General features: G+C 40.1%; 1 protein-coding gene and 1 pseudogene across 1 annotated transcript in view; one reads left to right on the top strand and one right to left on the bottom strand.

Annotated features, from left to right (window-relative positions):
• Positions 1-548: 548 nt before the first annotated feature.
• Positions 549-19,402, top strand: LOC139412444 (electron transfer flavoprotein subunit alpha, mitochondrial-like; annotated as a pseudogene).
• A 4,481-nt stretch (positions 19,403-23,883) lies between these two features.
• The window catches only part of LOC139412239 (transmembrane protein 266-like), an 89,460-nt gene continuing 87,847 nt past the window's right edge, over positions 23,884-25,496 (bottom strand). Inside the window, exon 12 of the mRNA XM_071159071.1 lies at positions 23,884-25,496. This exon is cut by the window's right edge and continues 328 nt beyond it. Within this exon, the coding sequence (XP_071015172.1) occupies positions 25,040-25,496 (457 nt within the window). The 3' untranslated portion in view covers positions 23,884-25,039.

Here is a 25,496-nt window from a genome sequence, read left to right as displayed (position 1 = left end):
AGTGAGCCACTCTAGACTGGTACCTGATTTTTATGTTTAGTAAAATGTATCCACAAAGTTTCTGTATTGAATTTGTTCTATTTCATAAATCAAATTAATACAATGTAGGTAGGTTCCTTTCATTGTCTCGGAATTTTGGAGTATAGTGCTCTCATTATATAATTCCAGATAATTCACAGGTTTATTTATGACGTTTTGATTGCCATATTTTACATCAGCCTGTATTTTTCCAATTAAATATAAAAGTTTATGTCTACGGATGGAATGGAATGCTTACATCATGTATTTTATAGCCTACAGTACATGCATTCTCAAATCCCTGGTCTTTTGCACTTTAAAAGGGCCTTTGAATTCATAATGAAATTATTAGATAGGGCTATTTCCTGAGTTCACTGTTTAAAGTGAAAGAGACGTGGAGAGATCAGACTACATTGTTCTCGCGAGATACAAGAGTGGAGAATTAACTGATGCCTCTCAACTGTCACTTTGTATAGATCAAGACAAATAGCTAGCAAGATTTGAGCTGATTACTGTAGGCTATAAAATACATGATGTAAGCATTCCATTCCATCCATAGACATAAACTTTTACATGTCGACAACATACTTTCACTCTAATTTGCAACTGCACTGTTAGCTACATACATTGTAGCTATTAACGGTTATCGTGTCTGAGTAGATGGAGCATGAAACTGATCCACATTTTGGCAACATAACTAACTACAGTACAGTGTGTCACCTGACTCGGGTTAAACTAAACTAGCAAGTGATTTTGTTATCTTGGAGGACAAAACACACAGTTGACCTGACATGGCTATAGCCTTCCTTTTGTTGTTCGACAAACGTATTTCATATTGCCTTTATTCCCTGTCGTGCACAGTGTGTTTTATATTGACCATTGTACACACTACTGTTTACACTTAACTTGCTAGAGCCAGTCTGATAATGTGCCCTAAGCCCGCTGTCTAGTTTATCATTCAAGACCGAAATAGTAATTATTGACAATCATCTTCTTTATAAAGCAGTTTCATAATGGAGATTGGTAGTGTTTCAGATTTACTCTGGTAATAGCAGAGCACAACAACAAAGCCATCACACTGTGTTCATTACTGCTGCCAGCAAGGTGGGAGGAGAGGTCACCTGCCTGCTGGCTGGAACGAACTGTGCCAAGGTAGGACTGTCACTGCAATGCCCCACAGAGGTGGCAACCCCTCTTATCTGGAGAGCTACCGGTGTGCATGCAACTTTTTTAATTGAACCTTTATTTTACCAGGTTGGTCTCATTGAGATTATTTCTTTTGCAAGAGAGACCAGGCCAAATTTTGCTCCAACCCTACACTAATGCACCTAATTTCAGCTAATCATGATTCTGGTGAGTAGAATCAGGTGTGTTTCAGGAAGGCTGGAGCAAAAACCTGCACACACCCAGCTCTGCTGGAGGATGGTTGGCTGCTCCTGCCCTAACAGCTGTTCAGTCACACATCAATGGAAGTTATGTTTTAATGTGGTATTTTGTACATATGTCACCCTTGTGCAGTACAATGTAGCTCTTTCATGATATACAGCTGGCTGGTATGGTTAACTCTTTATTTCATGCGTCCTCCTATTTCATGCGTCCTCCGATACACAACCTAACGAAGCCGCACTGCTTCTTAACACAGCGGGCATCCAACCCGGAAGCCAGCCGCACCAATGTGTTGGAGGAAACACCGTGTACCTGGCAACCTTGGTTAGCGCGCACTGCTCCCGGCCCGCCACAGGAGTTGCTGGTGCGCCCCACAGACCTCCCGGTTGCGGCCAGTTACGACAGAGCCTGGGCGCGAACCCAGAGTCTCTGATGGCACAGCTGGCGCAGCAGTACAGCGCCCTTACTGTTGGAATGATGGAATGGCATGATACTTCCTTTTGGTCTAAATATGTACTTTAACCCTGGTCCTCTTTTCTCCATACAGAGGAATTGACTCCTTTGATTCTTGCTACCCAGAAACAGTTCAACTTCACACACATCTGTGCAGGAGCTTCTGCTTTTGGGAAGGTGAGTTACTGACTATAACACAACAGTGTTCACATGTCTGCATTTCCCCCATATTATTAATAGCTATATAATGATCAAATCCTTCCTTATCATGGGAAGTTTATTTTATTATGTATCCAGACATGCATGAAATCTATCATCTTTTATCATATTTATCATCATTTTTAAACATTATGCTTTAATGCTTCTGAAAGTTTTTTTTTTCCTTCCAATTTTACCCAGTAAGTGTAGTACTACCCCTCAATTACTACCCCAGTAATCTGTCATTCTGCAATAGAACTGTCAACTTGCTGATCTAATGGTATTTCTGTTGAATTAGGATGCATTAAACAATATCTTATGTATTGTAATCCAACTCATATTGACTGAGGCTGGGTCGTCTGGTCTGGATTTCCCTGAGTAGATGAATGTGTTTTAGATGATGCATCCTAATACTGTCTGGTCTGGATTTCCCTGAGTAGATGAATGTGTTTTAGATGATGCATCCTAATACTGTCTGGTCTGGATTTCCCTGAGTAGATGAATGTGTTTTAGATGATGCATCCTAATACTGTCTGGTCTTTGATTGAATTTATTTTACTAAAAACATCATCAGCAATCATTTGTCAAAGATGACTTTGAATTCCATTGTCCATCATTGGGCTAAACTTCACACAGTTTTGTATTTGAGTCTCCGTAGCCCAAGCTAGTTTTATCCAACTCACAGAGGGCAGTTTGTATCCGTCATGGTACTATAGCATTATTGACATCATCTACTATAAACTGTTTCTGTAGGGACACACTATTTGTAATAGTTTCAATTTGGTCTTTATTGTACTATTGTACCAAACTTTGCCAAGTCCTTAAAATGTTGAGAAACATTCCCATTTTAAAACAATCAACCTCCCCATCACCTCTCTGTGTCCTGAGAGATCCACAGGGTGATATTGTTGAATTAAAGAATATAATCTCAATACTGTATTATGCTCAACAGAATCTCCTTCCCAGAGTGTCAGCCAAGCTGGATGTTGTAACTCTCTCTGACATCACCGAGGTCAAATCTCAAGACACCGTCGTTAGAACCATTTACGCTGGTGAGATTCCTGTTGTAATATATTTTATAATTAACAACTATTCCATTGAGGTATAAAATGACCCCAAATATTTTGTAAGCACACTAATTATTATGCATTACAACATAGTTTCTTATCGCTGCAGGCCTGTTCTTAGCTCTACCTATAATGCATACGTAAACAGCAGAATAAATGATTGGATAGATTTCAGTATTGGTGTAGTGCTCTGCTAATGGGCTGGGGTCAGGGGTTAAATGGAGATGATTGTTCTATATTCATTAGTAAAGTGATGAGGCTATAATAGTTCATGTTGTTGTTGTTTCTGACCTCTTAATGACTACAGAGATCCACCCTAGTCATCCCAGCTGTCAGTCTGAAAGCCTAAAAGCCTCCCTGAAGAAGAATAAGCTCAGATCATATTTTGATTGGGCACATTATAATCATAAAATATAGATGGGTCTGATTTAAAATTATCCACTTAAACTTTGGCAAGAGCCTGACTCTTCCTGGTTGGAAATTCAGTGGGGGTTTTTAACCATTTTGCTGCTGCATTTTTGCCAGACAAAGGTCTTACACTTGGATGTTTTGGTGTTGTCAGACAGTCCAATTAGTAATACAGGAACCGCCCTAGCTTCATACAATGCAAATTCTTACAATGCAAATAATTACAATGCAAGTCTCTTCTTTCATGTTTTTAATTATTACTGTGAACATTTGTTATTGTATTTTATAGAATTGCCTGAATTGCATCGCATGTAAAACCCAAAAGCTTTATTAGATCCCCAAATTTTTTAAAACCTTTTTCTTATATTGAGGGTTTTTGCTCTGAGAATATATCTTAATTTAACAAAGCAAACACATTGTATGTGATGTTACTTTACGTGGTGTCTGTACTACAGGTAATGCCCTGGCCACAGTGAAGTGCAATGAGAAAGTCAAGGTGTTCACAGTGAGGGGAACTTCCTTTGAACCTGCTGCTGTGGAGGGAGGCAGTGCTGCTACCGAACAGGGTACAGTACTCTTCCATTACACTGTTGACAGCAGCGCCACTCAGTAACCTTTCTCTGTCTCTCATCATAACAGTGATGTTTTCAATACCTGATTATGGCTCCCGAGCAGCATATTCAGATGCAAGTGTAAAGAATATATTGCACATTTAAATTGGCTGCGTTTTGAGATAGATTTTTTGTTATGTCTGTCCGTTCTGTTGCAGTTGCCTCACCCTCTCCTGCGAGGATGTCAGAATGACTTAAGCAGAGCCTGACCAAGAGCGATCGACCAGAGCTCACTAGTGCCAAAGTGGTAGTGTCCGGAGGTAAGGGCTTAGCTTTACACTGTCTGACTGCTTCAGCCAATGTGTCATTCACATTCCCTGGCCTCTCATTCTGTTAGGTCATTGTGACCAAGCACTTGATTTCTTTGTCCCATTAGGACGAGGGCTGAAGAGCGGTGAGAACCTCAAACTGCTGTACGACCTCGCTGACAAAATGGGTGCTGCAGGTATAAATAACCATGTGTGTGTACATCAGAGAGAAGGAGAGAGAGAATCTTTGAGAGTGAGTGGGTGCATGTGTGAGGGTCAGTGGAAAGTGTGTGAGTGTGGTCTTCATGTGGTCAGTTGTCTGTGTGCAACATCAAATTGATCAAAAATACAGTGTAGACATTGTTAATGTTGTAAATGACTATTGTAGCTGGAAACAGCATATTTTTTAATGGAATATCTACATAGGTGTGCAGAGGCCCATTGTCAGCAACCATCACTCCAAATCAAATTTTATTTGTCACATACACATGGTTAGCAGATGTTAATGCGAGTGTAGCGAAATGCTTGTGCTTCTAGTTCTGACAATGCAGTAATAACCAACGAGTAATCTAACCTAACAATTTCACAACAACTACCTTATGCACACACGTGTAAAGGAATGAAGAATATGTACATAAAGATATATGAATGAGTGATGGTACAGAACGGCATAGGCAAGATGCAGTAGATGGTATCGGGTACAGTATATACATATGAGAAGACTAATGTAGGGTATGTAAACATATATAAAAGTGGAATTGTTGTACAGAGTGGCTAGTGATACATGTATTACATCAAGATGGCAAGATGCAGTAGATGGTATAGAGTACAGTATATACATATGAGATGCGTAATGTAGGGTATGTAAACATTATATGAAGTGGCATTGTTTAATGTGGCTAGTGCTACATTTTTAATACATTTTTACATTATTAAAGTGGCTGGAGTTGAGTCAGTATGTTGGCAGCAGCCACTCAATGTTAGTGGTGGCTGTTTAACAGTCTGATGGCCTTGAGATAGAAGCTGTTTTTCAGTCTCTCAGGCCCTGCTTTGATGCACCTGTACTGACCTCGACTTCTGGATGATAGCGGGGTGAACAGGCAGTGGCTCGGGTGGTTGTTGTCCTTGATGATCTTTATGGCCTTCCTGTGAAATCGGGTGGTGTAGGTGTCCTGGAGGGCACTGTCTGTGTGGGTGGACCAATTCAGTTTGTCCGTGATGTGTACGCCGAGGAACTTAAAACTTACTACCCTCTCCACTACTGTTCCATCGATGTGGATAGGGGGGTGCTCCCTCTGCTGTTTCCTGAAGTCCATGATCATCTCCTTAGTTTTGTTGACGTTGAATGTAAGGTTATTTTCCTGACACCACACTCCTCCCTGTAGGCCGTCTCATCGTTGTTGATAATCAAGCCTACCACTGTAGTGTTGTCTGCAAACTTGATGCTCGAGTTGGAGGCGTGCATGGCCACGCAGTCGTGGGTGAACAGGGAGTACAGGAGAGGGCTCAGAACGCACTCTTGTGGGGCCCCAGTGTTGAGGATCAGCGGGGTTGAGATGTTGTTACCTACCCTCACCAACTGGGGGCGGCCCATCAGGAAGTCCAGTACCCAGTTGCACAGGGCGGGGTCGAGACCCAGGGTTTTGAGCTTGATGACGAGTTTGGAGGGTACTATGGTGTTAAATGCTGAGCTGTAGTCGATGAACAGCATTCTCACATCGGTATTCCTCTTGTCCAGATGGGTTAGGGCAGTGTGCAGTGTGGTTGCGATTGCGTCGTCTGTGGACCTATTGGGACGGTAAGGAAATTGGAGTGGGTATAGGGTGTCGGGTAGGGTGGAGATGATATGGTCCTTGACTAGTCTCTCAAAGCACTTCATGATGACGGAAGTGAGTGCTACTCAGTTACCTTAGCTTTCTTGGGAACAGGAACAATGGTGGCCCTCTTGAAGCATGTGGGAACAGCAGACTGGGATATGAATTGATTGAATATGTCCGTAAACACACCAGCCAGCTGGTCTGCGCATGCTCTGAGGACGCGGCTGGGGATGCCGTCTGGGCCTACAGCCCTGCGAGGGATAACACGTTTAAATGTTCTACTCACGTCGGCTGCAGTGAAGGAGAAGCCGCAGGTTTTGGTAGCGGGCCATGTCAGTGGCACTGTATTGTCCTCAAAGCGAGCAAAGAAGTTGTTTAGTCTGTCTGGGAGCAAGACATCGTGGTCCGCGACGGGGCTGGTTTTCTTTTTGTAATCAGTGATTGACTGTAGACCCTGCCACATACCTCTTGTGTCTGAGCCATTGAATTGCGACTCTACTTTGTCTCTATACTGACGCTTAGCTTGTTTGATTGCCTTGCGGAGGGAATAGCTACACTGTTTGTATTCGGTCATGTTTCCGGTCACCTTGCCCTGATTAAAAGCAGTGGTTCGCGCTTATGGCACATTGTGTTAGCTAATCCAAGTTTATCATTTTAAAAGGCTAATTGATCATTAGAAAACCCTTTTGCAATTATGTTAGCACAGCTGAAAACTGTTGTTCTTATTAAAGAAGCAATCAAACTGGCCTTCTTAAGACTAGTTGAGTATCTGGAGCATCAGCATTTGTGGGTTCGGTTACAGGCTCAAAATGCCAAGAAACAAAGAACATTTCTTCAAAAACTCTGCAGTCTATTCTTGATCTGAGAAATGAAGGCTATTCCATGCGAGAAATTGCCAAGAAACTGAAGATCTGGTACAACGTTGTGTACTACTCCCTTCACAGAACAGCCCAAACCGGCTCTAACCAGAATAGAAAGAGGAGTGTGAGGTCCCGGTGCACAACTGAGCAAGAGGACACGTACATGAGAGTCTCTAGTTTGAGAAACAAACGCCTCACAAGTCATCAACTGGCAGCTTCATTAAATAGTACCCGCAAAACACCAGTCTCAACTTCAACAGTGAAGAGGCGACTCCTGGATGCTGGCCTTCTAGGCAGAGTTCCTCTGTCCAGTGTCTGTGTTCTTTTGCCCATCTTAATCTTTTATTTTTATTGGCCAGTCTGATATATGGCTTTTTCTTTGCAACTCTGCCTAGAAGGCCAGCATCCCGGAGTCACTTCTTCACTGTTGACGTTGAGACTGGTGTTTAGTGGGTACTATTTCATGAAGCTGCGATGGCGTGATGGTTGCTGATAATGGGCCTCTATACGCCTATTCCATTAAAAATCTGCCGTTTCCAGCTACAATATTAATTTACAACATTAACAATTTCTACACTGTATTTCTGATCAATTGGATGTCATTTTAATGGACAAAAAAATTGCTTTTCTTTCAAAATACAGAATTTCTAAGTGACCCCAAACTTTTGAATGGTAGTGTATATAAAAACTTTTTTTTTGTTGAAATATCACATTTACTCAGTACTTTGTTGAGTCACCTTTGGCAGCGATTGCAGCGTCGAGTCTTCTTGGGTATGACGCTACAAGCCTGGCACATCTGTATTAGGGGAGTTTCTCCCATTCTTCTATGGAGCAGGTTTTCATCAAGGATCTCTTTTGTACTTTGCTCCTGTCATGTTTCCCTCGATCCTGACTAGTCTCCCAGTCCCTGCTGCTGAAAAATATCCCCACAGCATGATGCTGCCACCACCATGCTTCACCGTAGGGATGGTCAGCCAGATTTCCTCCAGACGTGACGCTTGGAATTCAGGCCAAATAGTTCAATCTTGGCTTCATCACATCAGAGAATCTTCTTTTTCATGGTCTTAGAGTCTTTAGGTGTCTTTTGGAAAACTCCAAGCAGGCTGTCATGTGCGTTTTACTGAGGAGTGGATTCAGTCACTCTACCATAAAGGCCTGATTCATGGAGTGCTGCAGATATGGTTGTCCTTCTGGAAAGTTCTCCCATCTCCACAGAGCAACTGTGCAGCTCTATGAGAGTGACCATCAGGTTCTTGTTCACCTCCCTTCACCTCCTCTTCTCTCCCGATTGCTCAGTTTGGCCGAGTCTTGGTGGTTACAAACTTCTTCAATTTAAGAATGATGGAAGCATTGTGTTCTTGGGGACCTTCAATGATGCAGAAATGTTTTGGTATCCTTTCCCAGATCTGTGCCTTGACACAATCCTGTCTTGGAGCGCTACGGACAATTCCTTAAACCTCATGGCTTGGTTTTTTCTCTGACATGCACTTTCAACTGTGGGACCTTATATAGATAGGTGTGTGCCTTTCCAAACATTGTCCAATCAATTGAATGTGCCACAGGTGGACTCCAATCAAGTTGTAGAAACATCTCACGGATGATCAATGGAAACATGATGCACCTGAGTTCAATTTCGAGTCTCATAGCAAAGGGTCTGAATACTTAAGTAAGATATTTATTTTTTTAGAAATGTGCAAACATTTCTAAAAACCTGTTTTTGCTTTGTCATTATGTGGTATTGTGTGTAGATTGAGGACATTTTATTTATTTATTCCATTTTAGAATAAGTCTAACATAACAATATGTGGAAAAAGTCAAGGGGTCTGAATACTTTCCGAATGCACTGTATTTTCTCGATCTTGATGTTCCAAAGATGGCCTATCTGTCTCCTACATTCAATTGTGTGTACAGTGTGTTAGTTAGCACGTGTGTGGATTGGGGTGTGTGTGTGTGTGCCAAGACTCTGCGGAGGCTGTGTAAGTTTTGGCAAAGCCAACAAGCCACAAGACAGACAGACCCCTCACAGTAAAGGGAATTATCCTTAGTCGAGTTGCATATTCCGGTTTTCAGGAATACAGCTATTTTCAACCTAGCTTCCTTTTCCGCTGAAAACCGAATGTGGGAACTTCGCTCAGGCGCTTCTCTTATGCCTGCTACATCAGGTTAAAGGGAATTAATACAGGCAAGCACACACTTGTTATCCGAAACAATACAAACAAAATCACAGAATGTGTGACAATACTCTGTATTGTGACATTATTTAATTATTTAAAATGTAATAAGCTTAAAAAGGATAAATGGGTCATTTGGCTCGCGACAGGGATATCCCAGCTGTCATCAGACCCACATTAGGGCCGTCTGAAGCGGCTGTAATGTAGTTAATGGCTGATTTAAGATCCTAAATGATTTACCAGACCTATTAGGAAGGAGACTTAAGTGCTGTGAGTCCACCCTGCCCCTCAAAATGGACAACTCTGCTAATATTGTTATACACAATGTAAACAGGAAACAATCACAGAAGGCTATGATATGCAACATCCTAAACCAGTAACCATTCATTGCTTGTGTATTGCAATTAATATTCAAAACAAATCAGGTCAATTGAAATATAATTGATGTAACCAAATGTAATAATATACTATTTACAGTAATATTATATAGACAGTACCAGTCAAAAGTTTGGACTAACCTACTAATTTTCTTTATTTTTGCTATTTTCTACATGGTAGAATAATAGTGAAGACAACAAAACTATGAAATCACACATATGTAATGACCAAAAAAGTGTTAAACAAATCAAAATCTATTTTATATTTGACATTCTTCAAAGTAGCTGCCCTTTGTCTTGATGGCAGCTTTGCACACTGGCTTTCTCTCAACCAGCTTCATGAGGTAGACACCTGGAATGCATTTCAATTAACAGGTTTGCCTTGTTAAAAGTTAATTTGTGGAATTTCTTTCCTTCTTAATGCGTTTGAGCCAATCTGTTGTGACAAGGTAGGGGTGGTATACAGAAGATATCCCTATTTGGTAAAATACCAAGTCCATATTATGGCAAGAACAGCTCAGATAAGCTTTACTTTTAAGACATGAAAGTCAGTCAGTGCAGTCACAAAAACCATCAAGCGCTATGATGAAACTGTCTCTCATGAGGACCACCACAGGGAAGGAAGACCCAGAGTTACCTCTGGATAAGGATAAGTTCATTAGAGTTAACTGCACCTCAGATTGCAGCCCAAATAAATACTTCACATAGTTCAAGAAACAGACACATCTCAACATCAACTGTTCAGAGGAGACTGTGTGAATCAGGCCTTCATGGTGGAATTGCTGCAAAGAAACCATTACTAGAGGACACCAATAATAATAAGAGACTTGCTTGGGCCAAAAAACCAGAGCAATGGACATTAGACCGGTGGAAATATGTCCTTTGGTCTGATGAGTCCAAATTTAAGATTTTTGGTTCCAACTGCCGTGTCTTTGTGAGACGCAGAAGAGATGAACGGATGATCTCTGCATGTGTGGTTCTCACCGTGATGCATGGAGGAGGTGGTGTGGGGGTGCTTTGCTGGTGACACTGTCAGTGATTTTATTTAGAATTCAAGGCACACTTAACCAGCATGGCTACCACAGTATTCTGCAGTGATATGCCATCCCATCTGGTTTGCACTTAGTCCCACTGTCATTTGTTTTTCAACAGGACAATGACCCAATACACCTCCAGGCTGTGTAAGGGACATTTAACCAAGAAGGAGAGTGATGGAGTGCTGCATCAGATTACCTATCCTCCACAGTCACCTAACCTCAGCCCAACTGAGATGGTTTGGGATGAGTTGGACCGCAGAGTGATGGAAAGGCAGCCAGCAAGTTCTCAGCATTTGTGGGACCTCCTTCAAGACTGTTGGAAAAGCATTCCAGGTGAAGCTGGTTGAGAGAATGCCAAGCATGTGCAAAGCTGTCATCAAGGCAAAGGGTGGCAACTTTGAAGAATCTAAAATATATGATGATGATATATTGATGTATTTAATTAACATTTTTTGTTTACTACATGATTTCATATGTGTTATTTCATAGTTTTGATGTCTTCAGTATTATTCTACAATGTAGAAAATAGTCCAAATTAAGCAAAACCCTTAATTAAGTAGGTGTGTCTGCACTTTTGACTGGTACTGTATATATTTAAAGTTATATTCCCTACACAGTAAGCAGTGGATGGTATGTCTATCTCCATAATTCCATGACAAGCCTTCAGAAACGCTCCGACCCCCCCAAAATAAATCACATCTTTCCTCATGCCAGTCTGAGAGGGGAACCATGTTGTGGATTTATAATTTATCATTCTTCAGAGGTGATGCAGTATTCACATGATAATTAGGATACATTTTTGATTGCTGCCTGCGGGCATTTCTGCATTGTTGGCTTCAGGAACCTGGGCCATTATGACCTTATTAGTGTAACTGTCAGTGGCCTGTTTTAGTTTACACATGCGTTGTCGTGTATTTTATTATGAACTGCACTCATCAGGATAAAACTTATTAGTGGCTTTTACGAGACACCGTGTCACTTAAATGAGGAGAGCAACACCTCCGCTTGACTCAATGTACCGGTCAAAACAACGCTGGCAAAATTAATAACGTTTTCAATTATTGTATTCTTGTTAATTACTTACAAAGACTAAGTATTTTACTTGAAATGGGATACGATAACAATTGATTAAAATAATGACATACAATTGTTTCAGGTTTTGTCATCAGGAACAAATAATTAAAGATTTATAATATAAGGCTATTGTTAAGTGAGAGCACTGTATAGGCATTGGTGGTTTCTGAATGATGCAGGTTGATATAGTCTTTTACTTATGATTTTAGAGGACTTAAGTAATAATTTCAAGTGATAACTTTTATAATTTTCTCATTATCTTCACAAGCTTTGTCACACATAGGCCAACAGTAGAAATATAACAAAATAAAGACCACTTTTAACCTTTTTTCATATGCTTTTCAAGGCATTGAATATCATAGATTCTTCTGTCAAACCAGTTATAGGACTCAGTCCTGAGATGCCACCGAGCCAGTCTAATAGTATTTAGTATCGTTAGCCAACCTGTTGTCCTTTGTTGTCTGTTTGCACACAGCAGCATCCCGTGATCACCTGGTTGATTAACTCAGTTGTGTCACAATCTGGCTGTGTGTACAGGAGCTTGTGTTCTCACACCTGAGGGGAGCTGTGCTGTGTGAACCACTGAGTTTCAGCATCACTTTGGGGGATTTTATTAACAGGCCAGCGAGTGCACCAAGTCCCTGCCCTGCTGCCACGGCTGACAGCAGCTGTGGAGAGACCAAACACCAGACAGTCAAGCAGACAGACAGGCAGAATAAGAGGGAAAAACTGCCCAAGCTTGGCAAATCGTCTGGCCATTCTCCTCCTCTCCCTACATATACTTTAAAAACATTCAGGGCTAAATGACCCCCCCAAGTCTAGCAGTTTGTAGTGGAAAACTTTCAAAAAGCTGTTTATACCCAGCTGGGGACCTACTTGGAGGCTAACGGGGAGAAGCTTTTCTATTTTTTATTTTCTCTCTCCCAGTCTGGGGGGAAAAAGGCCTCTGGATTGACAGTGCCTTTCATACTGTATTATCCAGCCTGGCTTTTAACTCCGGGAGAACTGTGTTCACAAATTGATGCTCTGTTCCTCTGGGGCTGCAGCTGAAACATTAAATCCTACTGAAATATTCATATGTGAGTGCATTTAGCTGAAAGCAATTTATGTGCTGCTCCCTGGAGAATGGATGGTAATGTTGCAGCCGGGGGCCCAGGCCCCCACACTCTGGCTGTCAGACACCCTAAAGGACCACACTGGTCAAAACCATTGAGATGTATGTTCAGGAATTGACTGCCTATCGGGTCAGAGTATGGTGGAAAGGGTTGCGGGGGATTGGGGCTCAGTTTGTGGTCCTGGTGTTGGTCACTTATGGTCACAGCAACTTGGTTCACCAGACTACTGGTTAGAAGAGCCTATCTCATAAGGCTGTGGTCATAGGGATTCTCTGATTGCCATGCTGTGTAATTCTGTGTGCAAACACGCATCATCTTCTCATTTTAAGTTGTTGAAAGGTAATGGTTAAATCAATAGTCTTTACCTATCATATTGTGTCCAAACCTTTTCATTCATTTGGTTGAGACTGATTTTTTTTTCAGAATAGATTTTTTTGTTCTCCCTACAATAAACACTCTGTTTATTAAAACTTGAAAGCTGATTTATTTTATTTATTTATGTATCATGTCTGTGTAGTATTATTGCAAAAATATACATTTTTTGTCATATGAATTACATTTTTGATATTACATTATTATATACTGACTGGCCATTTTATGTTGTGTTTTATTTCCAGGAACTCTACATCGCAGTGGGCATCTCTGGAGCTATTCAGCACCTGGCTGGGATGAAGAACAGCAAGGCGCACCACATCACACACATCAAACTAAGCAGTCTAAATAAGATAGTGGTATTACTGTGGTATGGCTGTGTTATTACTTGTGGATAATTCTTCACATTTAAACAAATGTAAAATAGATTTGTTCTACTGATTTTCAAAATTTTTATTTGAGGATGCAAGATATTCAGAGTTTTTCTAGTGCTCCAAACAAAATACAGGATGTGTTTTATACAGCAAGATGTTTTTGAAAATGTAACAATGTTTCCCTAAAGAAGTTGTGCTTTTTAAAACATTGTTTTTTGCTGATTCTTGCTGTCGCAAGTCATGCATAACTACATATAGTTATGGGGCTTGTGCGTCTGATTGCTAAATTAACTGTGGTGTCGATTATTTTATTAAATTCTTCTGAGCTCTTTGTGATGTAGCGCCTTGTCACCAGGAGAGTGATAAATACGTCTCACCCTCATGTTTATCATAATTTCATGTAGCTAAGCTTATTCTACCGCCTTTTATGGAATTTGCACTAGTGATGGATTAACAAGTAAAGATATACATACAGTAAAACAATGGGGATACTGATTAAATGTCATATTGATTTAAAATAAATTGTATTCATGTAAAAACATATATTAATTAATAAAAAACATTTACAACTCTTTGAAACTGACTGACTCATTTTGAAGATAAAAAAACAATAATTTGATATCTTCAAGTTATCTGAAAGTATAAAGATCACCCATTCAAATAATCAGTCCAGTTAACACTGTTACTGTATAGGCTGATTTGAAAAAGCCAAAATGGGTGTCATACAACTGCACCAATTTACCTAATTAATAGTATTACAGTAATTCACTCTTTCAGAATGTCTATATATGAGGAGGATTTGAATGAACTTGGTCAGAGTACTTTTTCTTATTTGTATTCCTCTTTTTTCACTGTAGTTGACCCACTTTTACAACAAGTGGAGGGCAGAATACATCTGTCCCTGGAAGAGAACTGTTTTATGTAAATGTAAAATGGAGAAACTCTTTCGTAGCCATGACAACAGTCTCCTGAGTGGATTTCTTCCACCAAGGCGAGCTATCTGCTCCGGGATCCCGTGCACTTAAGAAGTGTGTTTTAAAAGGGAACCTGAAGAAGCTTTTTAAAGAATGATGTATAATTTATTTGTATTTTCTCTATTGCTTCTTAAGATGAGAGTAGAGTGTGTGGGATGTGTTCTGAATGTGTCAGACCACAGTATTATGTACTATTATGCAGCCATAGTCCCATATCTATTTGTTTTGTATGAAATTTACTCTGCTTCTACGTATATCCTGCCGCTTGATGTCACAGAGCTGTTTTCAAAATCACTTTCATCCACTTAAAAAAAACACATTCATATGTGACATCACTTAAGTGCAGCTAATTTGGGTTTGTATGTTTGCTGCTTTAACAAGCTATGCAATATGTCATGAAAGCATAGTGTGTGTATATAACACGTGAGAGAGTAGTAAGGGATGGTAATACAACTTTATTTTCAAATAATACAACTTTATTTTTAATACAACTTTGTTTTTTTAAATTTTTACTTAATTTTGATTCTAATCATAGTGACTGATATTGTCCTAATGCCGGATGCTGACTCACTGCTTTAGGATGTGGATCATCAGTTTACATAGCAATGTATCTTTCATTTATGATTTAAGTGTTTGGTTTAGCCTCCATTAAAATTCTGAGGCAATCCATGTACAGTATGCATACCGCTTTGCATTTTCATTCAGAGGACAGGTTAGTACATGTACAGTATGCATACCGCTCTGCATTTTCATACAGAGGACAGGTTAGTACATGTACAGTATGCATACCGCTCTGCATTTTCATTCAGAGGACAGGTTAGTACATGTACAGTATGCATACCGCTTTGCATTTTCATACAGAGGACAGGTTAGTACATGTATAGTATGCATACCACTTTGCATTTTCATACAGAGGACAGGTTAGTACATGTACAGTATGCATACCGCTTTGCATTTTCATTCAGAGGACAGGTTAGTACATGTACAGTATGCATACCGCTTTGCATTTTCATACAGAGGACAGGTTAGTACATGTACAGTATGCATACCGCTCTGCATTTTCATTCAGAGGACAGGTTAGTACATGTACAGTATGCATACCGCTTTGCATTTTCATACAGAGGACAGGTTAGTACATGTACAGTATGCATACCACTTTGCATTTTCATACAGAGGACAGGTTAGTACATGTACAGTATGCATACCGCTCTGCATTTTCATTCAGAGGACAGGTTAGTACATGTACAGTATGCATACCGCTCTGCATTTTCATTCAGAGGACAGGTTAGTACATGTACAGTATGCATACCGCTTTGCATTTTCATCCAGAGGACAGGTTAGTACATGTACAGTATGCATACCGCTTTGCATTTTCATACAGAGGACAGGTTAGTACATGTATAGTATGCATACCACTTTGCATTTTCATACAGAGGACAGGTTAGTACATGTACAGTATGCATACCGCTTTGCATTTTCATTCAGAGGACAGGTTAGTACATGTACAGTATGCATACCGCTTTGCATTTTCATACAGAGGACAGGTTAGTACATGTACAGTATGCATACCACTTTGCATTTTCATACAGAGGACAGGTTAGTACATGTACAGTATGCATACCGCTCTGCATTTTCATTCAGAGGACAGGTTAGTACATGTACAGTATGCATACCGCTCTGCATTTTCATTCAGAGGACAGGTTAGTACATGTACAGTATGCATACCGCTTTGCATTTTCATCCAGAGGACAGGTTAGTACATGTACAGTATGCATACCGCTTTGCATTTTCATACAGAGGACAGGTTAGTACATGTATAGTATGCATACCACTTTGCATTTTCATACAGAGGACAGGTTAGTACATGTACAGTATGCATACCGCTTTGCATTTTCATACAGAGGACAGGTTAGTACATGTACAGTATGCATACCGCTTTGCATTTTCATACAGAGGACAGGTTAGTACATGTACAGTATGCATACCGCTTTGCATTTTCATTCAGAGGACAGGTTAGTACATGTACAGTATGCATACCGCTTTGCATTTTCATTCAGAGGACAGGTTAGTACATGTACAGTATGCATACCGCTTTGCATTTTCATTCAGAGGACAGGTTAGTACATGTACAGTATGCATACCGCTTTGCATTTTCATACAGAGGACAGGTTAGTACATGTACAGTATGCATACCGCTTTGCATTTTCATACAGAGGACAGGTTAGTACATGTACAGTATGCATACCGCTTTGCATTTTCATACAGAGGACAGGTTAGTACATGTACAGTATGCATACCGCTTTGCATTTTCATTCAGAGGACAGGTTAGTACATGTACAGTATGCATACCGCTTTGCATTTTCATTCAGAGGACAGGTTAGTACATGTACAGTATGCATACCGCTTTGCATTTTCATTCAGAGGACAGGTTAGTACATGTACTGAGACGAACTGTAACACGTGTTTTTGTGTTTCATTTCTAGATAATCGTTGCCGTCAACAAAGATCCAGAGGCACCTATTTTCCAGGTAGCTGACTACGGTTTGGCGGAGGATCTCTTCAAGGTAAGACTGTCAATGAATCCCTATATGGAGGTAGATATTTAGTTAATCTTAAGGAGGTGGACCTAGATCTTCAGCATTGGCTAAATGAAGTATTATACACCACACCCTGTATAGGTTTAGGGAAGTGCTATGAGTGTTATCCAAGTCAACACTGATACACTGGAATTAACCTGTATGGTGCCCAGTATTTCTAATTCATGACAGCATTTAAAGTGTCAATGTTCATGTACTTGAGATCTGCTTAGTCCTGATGGGTAAATTGTGGTGAGGAGTCTTGAGGGAAATATCCATCACACCCTCATGCCATCATTACAGATCCCTGTCACACCCTGTCCATCTCTCCTTTAAGAGTCATTCTTCTAGTACCCTCAGGAGGATTTAAAATAGGTTTATTAATATGATGTGTATTTGTTATATTAATAATATGGACCTTATTCTACCAAAAGTGGTTTCCTGATAAAAGCAAACATAACATTGGTTTTGGTTGAATTAGGTCCTTAATTAGCTATAAATTATTATAAACTGGGTGGTTCAAGCCCTGAATGCTGATTAGCTGACAGCCATGGTATATCAGACAGTATACCACGGGTATGAAAAAAAACATGTATTTTTAGTACTCTAAATACGTTGGTAACCAGTTTTATAATAGCAATAAGTCACCTCAGGGGTTTGTTGTATATGGCCAATATGCCACCGCTAAGGGCTATATCCAGGCACTCCGCATTGCGTCGTGCATAAGAACATATCTTAGCCGTGGTATATTGGCCTATACCACACCCCCTCGTGGCTTGTTGCTTAAGTATACCATAGCAAAACATATTTGAAAAATATTCTCCTCAGTTAATGACGCTGTAATAAGACACATCAACGACTGATCGACTAATGTTAATGCATTTAAACTGACTCCCTCTGAGCCTTTATTCAAACATTTCAATTATTAAGGGAAATGTCTAATGGTCACTGTTAATTCACTCTTCTTCTTCTCTGATTGTGACATTGAGGCACTTCCTGGTTCACTAGAGACCTCCCGCAAGCCATTTCCTGTCTGATCAGAGGCCCAGGCTGTCAGTTAGTTGCTCATTAAAAGTATTCCTGTGTAATAATGTAGTTGTAAAAGCCTTTTGTGACAACTGCTTAGGTAGAAGGGGCTCTATAAATGAGTTTGATTGATAAAATGAATTGAATAGTTAGGTTTATCATTATAAATCATTAAAGGGCACCTTCCATTTGCCGTTCAGTGTTAAACAATGGGGATTCATTAGCTTGGTGGTGTAGCCATCTATTTGACCTGTTTTAAAGGCAATGTTAATGTCTGGTTTTCCCTCTCATACATTTGCATATTATTTAGTTGTTTAATCTCAGAAAGCAAAACTTCTAGAGACCTTGTGCCTTACTGAGTTGTGCCTTATTCAGTTACAATCTGTTAACTAGGTTTCTGGGATTAGCCTAAAATAACACTGAGTGAAATCCTGTTTAAATGAATATGCAGTTAAGTTCTTACTCTCTCCGACTGTAAACATTTCTCTGTTGAGTGCCTGGATCCAAACCTGGTAAATCAGTTATTGTGATTGATAGAATAGGAAGCATTTAGAACTGTATATTACTCCACCTAATGAAAAAGTAGATGTACTGAATTATTGAACTCGTGAATGTATCAGTGGATAGTTCATGAGAGGACCTCCTGCTCAGAGAGTAACTTCCACTCCTCAACCTTAACAGGAACTACCTGATAGTTAAACTAAGGGGACTGCCTGGTGTTGGCTTTCATATTGATTCTGTGTTCCTATTCACTCCTAATTGACATGTTCAGGTAACTTTGGCAGGGCTCAACGCCACAGGGTTCCAGGAAGCACTTCTACCCTCTAGTTTAGGCATAAAGACGGAGGTGGCAGATCCAGATCCAGTGCCCAAGCTTTGCCAGACTCTTCAAGAGGGACCCTTTGTGAGAAGTGAAAGCCTAGTAGCTTTTTCCATTTGTTTGGCTCATCATTTATTAACCAGTGTCGTTGCGTGTGATCGGCCGGTGTTGGTGACTAGGTGTTTAAGTTAGTAATATTCTGCTGAAGTGATGGGTAAGTAGAGATAATAATAACAGGCAGGTCCAGAACTGTGACAATAGTTCTCATCTTACCTGTGTTTACATACACTCTGATTTCAGATAACAGTCAAAGACAATGGATGTGTCTTTTGTCGTTGTTGCCAATTAAACTGTCAGGGGTATGAGAACTGTTTGTATTTGCAGGCTGTTCCTGAGATGACTGCAGCATTGAAGAAGTGATCGCCATCATGATCCAACCAAGATCCTATAATACTCCAAAATATGAAGATGAAACATTAACCAATTATAAGCTGCCAGTTTTAACTACCCAAAAGAAAATCCTGCCTTAAACTGCATTTCATGCTTCTTGTGCATTTTGAAATGGGTGCTTAAAATGTCTAGATCTAATACATTGTTTATTGTGATATATTTTTCATGAATAATAAAGCTAGTAGATATGCTACAATGTCTCACAACTTGTTCCTTTCAATTGGTTTTTGTTGAGGATTTGAAATCTGATCAAGTGGATGTTTGGGCTTTCCTTTGTGGAAAGCTACAGTATCAGAATAATACACTGTTATATCACGGTGGATAATGGAAAGCTACAGTATCAGGATAATAGTGTTATATATCACGGTGGATAATAGTGTTATATATCAGGGTGGATAATAGTGTTATATAATCACGGTGGATAATGGAAAGCTACAGTATCAGGATAATAGTGTTATATATCACGGTGGATAATAGTGTTATATATCAGGGTGGATAATAGTGTTATATAATCACGGTGGATAATGGAAAGCTACAGTATCAGGATAATAGTGTTATATATCACGGTGGATAATAGTGTTATATATCAGGGTGGATAATAGTGTTATATATCACTGTGGATAATAGTGTTATATATCACGGTGGATAATAGTGTTATATAATCACAGTGGATAATGGTGTTATATATCACGGTGGATAATAGTGTTATATATCAGGGTGGATAATAGTGTTATATAATCACAGTGGATAATGGAAAGCTACAGTATCCGGATAATAGTGTTATATATCACGGTGGATAATAGTGTTATATATCACGGTGGATAATAGTGTTATATATCACGGTGGATAATAGTGTTATATAATCACGGTGGATAATAGTGTTATATAATCACGGTGGATAATGGAAAGCTACAGTATCCGGATAATAGTGTTATATATCACGGTGGATAATGGAGTTATATATCACGGTGGATAATAGTGTTATATATCACGGTGGATAATAGTGTTATATATCACGGTGGATAATAGTGTTATATATCACGGTGGATAATAGTGTTATATATCACGGTGGATAATAGTGTTATATATCACGGTGGATAATGGAGTTATATAATCACGGTGGATAATAGTGTTATATATCACGGTGGATAATAGTGTTATATAATCACGGTGGATAATGGAAAGCTACAGTATCCGGATAATAGTGTTATATATCACGGTGGATAATGGAGTTATATATCACGGTGGATAATGGAGTTATATATCACGGTGGATAATAGTGTTATATATCACGGTGGATAATAGTGTTATATAATCACGGTGGATAATGGAAAGCTACAGTATCCGGATAATAGTGTTATATATCACGGTGGATAATGGAGTTATATATCACGGTGGATAATGGAGTTATATATCACGGTGGATAATAGTGTTATATATCACGGTGGATAATAGTGTTATATAATCACGGTGGATAATGGAAAGCTACAGTATCAGGATAATAGTGTTATATATCACGGTGGATAATAGTGTTATATAATCACGGTGGATAATAGTGTTATATAATCACGGTGGATAATGGAAAGCTACAGTATCCGGATAATAGTGTTATATATCACGGTGGATAATGGAGTTATATATCATGGTGGATAATGGAGTTATATATCACGGTGGATAATAGTGTTATATATCACGGTGGATAATAGTGTTATATAATCACGGTGGATAATGGAAAGCTACAGTATCCGGATAATAGTGTTATATATCACTGTGGATAATAGTGTTATATATCACGGTGGATAATAGTGTTATATAATCACGGTGGATAATGGAAAGCTACAGTATCAGGATAATTGTGTTATATATCACGGTGGATAATAGTGTTATATATCACGGTGGATAATAGTGTTATATAATCACGGTGGATAATGGAAAGCTACAGTATCAGGATAATAGTGTTATATATCACGGTGGATAATAGTGTTATATAATCACGGTGGATAATAGTGTTATATAATCACGGTGGATAATAGTGTTATATAATCACGGTGGATAATAGTGTTATATATCACGGTGGATAATAGTGTTATATATCACGGTGGATAATAGTGTTATATAATCACGGTGGATAATAGTGTTATATAATCACGGTGGATAATAGTGTTATATATCACGGTGGATAATAGTGTTATATATCACGGTGGATAATAGTGTTATATAATCACGGTGGATAATAGTGTTATATAATCACGGTGGATAATAGTGTTATATAATCACGGTGGATAATAGTGTTATATATCACGGTGGATAATAGTGTTATATAATCACGGTGGATAATAGTGTTATATAATCACGGTGGATAATAGTGTTATATAATCACGGTGGATAATAGTGTTATATATCACGGTGGATAATAGTGTTATATATCACGGTGGATAATAGTGTTATATATCACGGTGGATAATGGAGTTATATATCATGGTGGATAATAGTGTTATATAATCACGGTGGATAATAGTGTTATATATCACGGTGGATAATAGTGTTATATATCACGGTGGATAATAGTGTTATATAATCACGGTGGATAATAGTGTTATATAATCACGGTGGATAATAGTGTTATATAATCACGGTGGATAATAGTGTTATATATCACGGTGGATAATAGTGTTATATAATCACGGTGGATAATAGTGTTATATAATCACGGTGGATAATGGGACATTTAAGAAGGACAAAGAAAATCAGTGTGTTTCAAAATGTTGTATAGTTTCTGAATGAACACTGAAGTGCTCAATTACACTATATCAAAGGATATCTAATTAAGAATGCAAACACATTTGTTAAGACATACACACCAAACGTTTCTTCCGCTAACCCTAAGTAGAGGAAAAGCATTGTCGCCAAAGGAGAGTGGTGTGATCGTTCAGCTGGAAATAAAACGCTACATCAGGTCTTATTGAAACCCATAATGACTTTCCTTCACATGATCCAGGTCCTCAAATAACATTAGACCCAACCCCCACTTTACTGTCCCCATGTCTTAATGAATACTTCTGAAACACTTAGGCCTGCTTGATTGAAGCCTTGATCCAGGTCCTCAAATAACATTAGACCCAACCCCCACTTTACTGTCCCCATGTCTTAATGAATACTTCTGAAACACTTAGGCCTGCTTGATTGAAGCCTTGATCCAGGTCCTCAAATAACATTAGACCCAACCCCCACTTTACTGTCCCCATGTCTTAAGGAATACTTCTGAAACACTTAGGCCTGCTTGATTGAAGCCTTGATTGTTATTAATTAACAATTAAACATATAATTTACTTGTAAACACTTGACAAGAAACAAAATGGGTAGTTTATGTCCTAAATTAATTATTTGATCGAAAGTTAATTAGGGGGTTTAATCCTCATTACCAGACATTTATAATGACAAACCTCGTTAACCAATTACATTTTTGTTGTGACAGGTCTCTCCAATGGTAATAGATATGAATAATTTATTTCCTTTCAGAGCGATATGCAAATAAGTTGACAGTTGCTAATGCAGAAGTGTTGTAGGGTGATGTTGTAGAGTCTGGAGCCAATGGGAAGGCTCAGTCATATCTGATAAAGAGCCCACATGTAAAACAAACTCATTCATATTGATGTAGAGGATTCTATCTCGAATACATCGTAGTACTTTTTGGTTTGGTATGTATTCTACTGTGTCATTTCATGTATTGCTTTGTAAAGGGCATCCATATATACATCATATCCCTTGGTAAATGCAACTAATGAATATTAGACTGAATATGAAAATCTCTGCTACCAATGTACAAAATATTATAATTTAAAATGGCATGGCTCATGTACAACTGAAAGCAATAAAATGGGACGACAGAATTGTTAATGTTACAAAGGTTTATTTATTATTTGAATGGCACCACCTGCATTTTGGCAATGAGTTCCCCACATATTAAGTTTACAAAACATCTGTAAAGATTAAAGTGCACAGGATTGGCTTGTTCAGGCTACCAGCACTCCAATCTAAAACATCAATCCTCCATCACAGCTCATAATCAGATTCACATACTTTTCCTATACTGTACCTCTTGGGATCCTTTAGGGCCATTCACCACCTATCCTCATACTTTTAATTCCTCCATCATTTCTTCAATTGCCTGTTCTTGTATCTGGCTAGAAAATACCAGGCTTGATATGGTTGATGTTCCTCTACTTCAATACAAACCTCTTTATCTCTGTTATAGAAAGACAAAAGTATAGTAAGAAAGTGTCTGTTTATTTGGCACAGACAGTTTGTCCAGAGAAAGCACCCTGTGGCTTGGTTGTTAGAGCAGAGAGAACTGCACACTTACAGTAGCTAATACAAATAGAAAGCAAAAACACCACCCACTCCCACTCCCACTCCCACTCCCACTCCCACTCCCACCCAACTTAGAGAAATCCCATGTCAAATCTGTCTTGTAGTTAACATAGGAACACTTGAATAGGCTTGTTCTGTAAAGGCTTGAATATGGCCCATTGCTGGTTTTATTTCAAACTGTTTTGTTTCACATTTGGGGCCCCATTTAAAGTGGGATTTCCTGATGATGGTTATTTCTAGACCCACACATGTCCCCTCTGTCCTCATTGGGTCATTGTTGTGCAAATGTCAATTATTAGTCACCCCAAGATTGAGGTCGAGGAGGGTTGTGTCTGTCTGTCTGTCTCTGTCCGGAGCCCCACAGAGAAGGGAAGACTAACATGAGAGCGGTAGCCTAGCCCCAGATCTGTCTGTCTGTCTCTGTCCGGAGCCCCACAGAGAAGGGAAGACTAACATGAGAGCGGTAGCCTAGCCCCAGATCTGTCTGTCTGTCTCTGTCCGGAGCCCCACAGAGAAGGGAAGACTAACATGAGAGCGGTAGCCTAGCCCCAGATCTGTCTGTCTGTCTCTGTCCGGAGCCCCACAGAGAAGGGAAGACTAACATGAGAGCGGTAGCCTAGCCCCAGATCTGTCTGTCTGTCTCTGTCCGGAGCCCCACAGAGAAGGGAAGACTAACATGAGAGCGGTAGCCTAGCCCCAGATCTGTCTGTCTGTCTCTGTCCGGAGCCCCACAGAGAAGGGAAGACTAACATGAGAGCGGTAGCCTAGCCCCAGATCTGTCTGTCTGTCTCTGTCCGGAGCCCCACAGAGAAGGGAAGACTAACATGAGAGCGGTAGCCTAGCCCCAGATCTGTTTGTGCTGTCTTGCTAACAGATGGTCTTTGTAACGCCAGGTTTGATCTTGGACCAGGCTCTGACTTTGTTTGAAGCATGAGGATTTGGAGAAACCAGGTAAGTCAGTTCTGTCTTGAGCTGTATGCTCTGTCCTCTGGGATGAACTATTGTCCTTTTCACACTGTTGTGCCGACCCGAGCCAACCAGTACTGGCTCTGACATATTCTTTTCACACTGTTGTGCCGACCCGAGCCAACCAGTACTGGCTCTGACATATTCTTTCCACATATTCTTTTCACATGTCCTTTCCAGCACGGTTCAAACAACTATGGTGGATGCATAACCAGGCCAGCACAATGCAGCTCAGTTCGGCTTGGCTTAGCTCAGTAGTGTGAATCAACCCTATGTATCAGGCAGACGGCCCAGTGGACCATCAGCAGGGCCCAGTAGCCTATACTTCTCCTCCAAAGAGGACTCAGGAGTGCCGCCCTGCAGGTGGATGAGAGGCTTAGTCTGTAGGAGCACAGTGTCTGCGGCTCGGCCCTGTCTCTGGCCCCGGCTCTGGTACTGGTTCTCCTCCTGATTCTTCCAGTTGTAGATGTTGATTCTGTGCTCCAGCTCTGGGCTGGCCTTGGCTGAGCCGGCAGGACTGGGAAGCTTCAGGTTAACTGGGTCCACCAGGCCTTTCTGGGCCAGACAGGAGTCTTCAGATAGGGACGAGAGCAGCTCCTGGACTACCACGCTGGGGTCCTGTGGAAGGGGAGGCTGGGCTGAGGTCAGACCCAGGCCCAGAGGGCTGCAGTAGGGCAGGAGGAAGCAGCGCTGGCCCTGGGTGTTGGAGTGCTCGGTGTTAAAGTCC

The sequence above is a fragment of the Oncorhynchus clarkii genome, chromosome 6 (genome assembly GCF_045791955.1).
Source record: "Oncorhynchus clarkii lewisi isolate Uvic-CL-2024 chromosome 6, UVic_Ocla_1.0, whole genome shotgun sequence".
Taxonomy (NCBI): domain Eukaryota; kingdom Metazoa; phylum Chordata; class Actinopteri; order Salmoniformes; family Salmonidae; genus Oncorhynchus; species Oncorhynchus clarkii.
The sequence above is the reverse complement of the archived record's forward strand: the minus strand, read 5'-3'. Positions and strand labels throughout refer to the sequence as shown.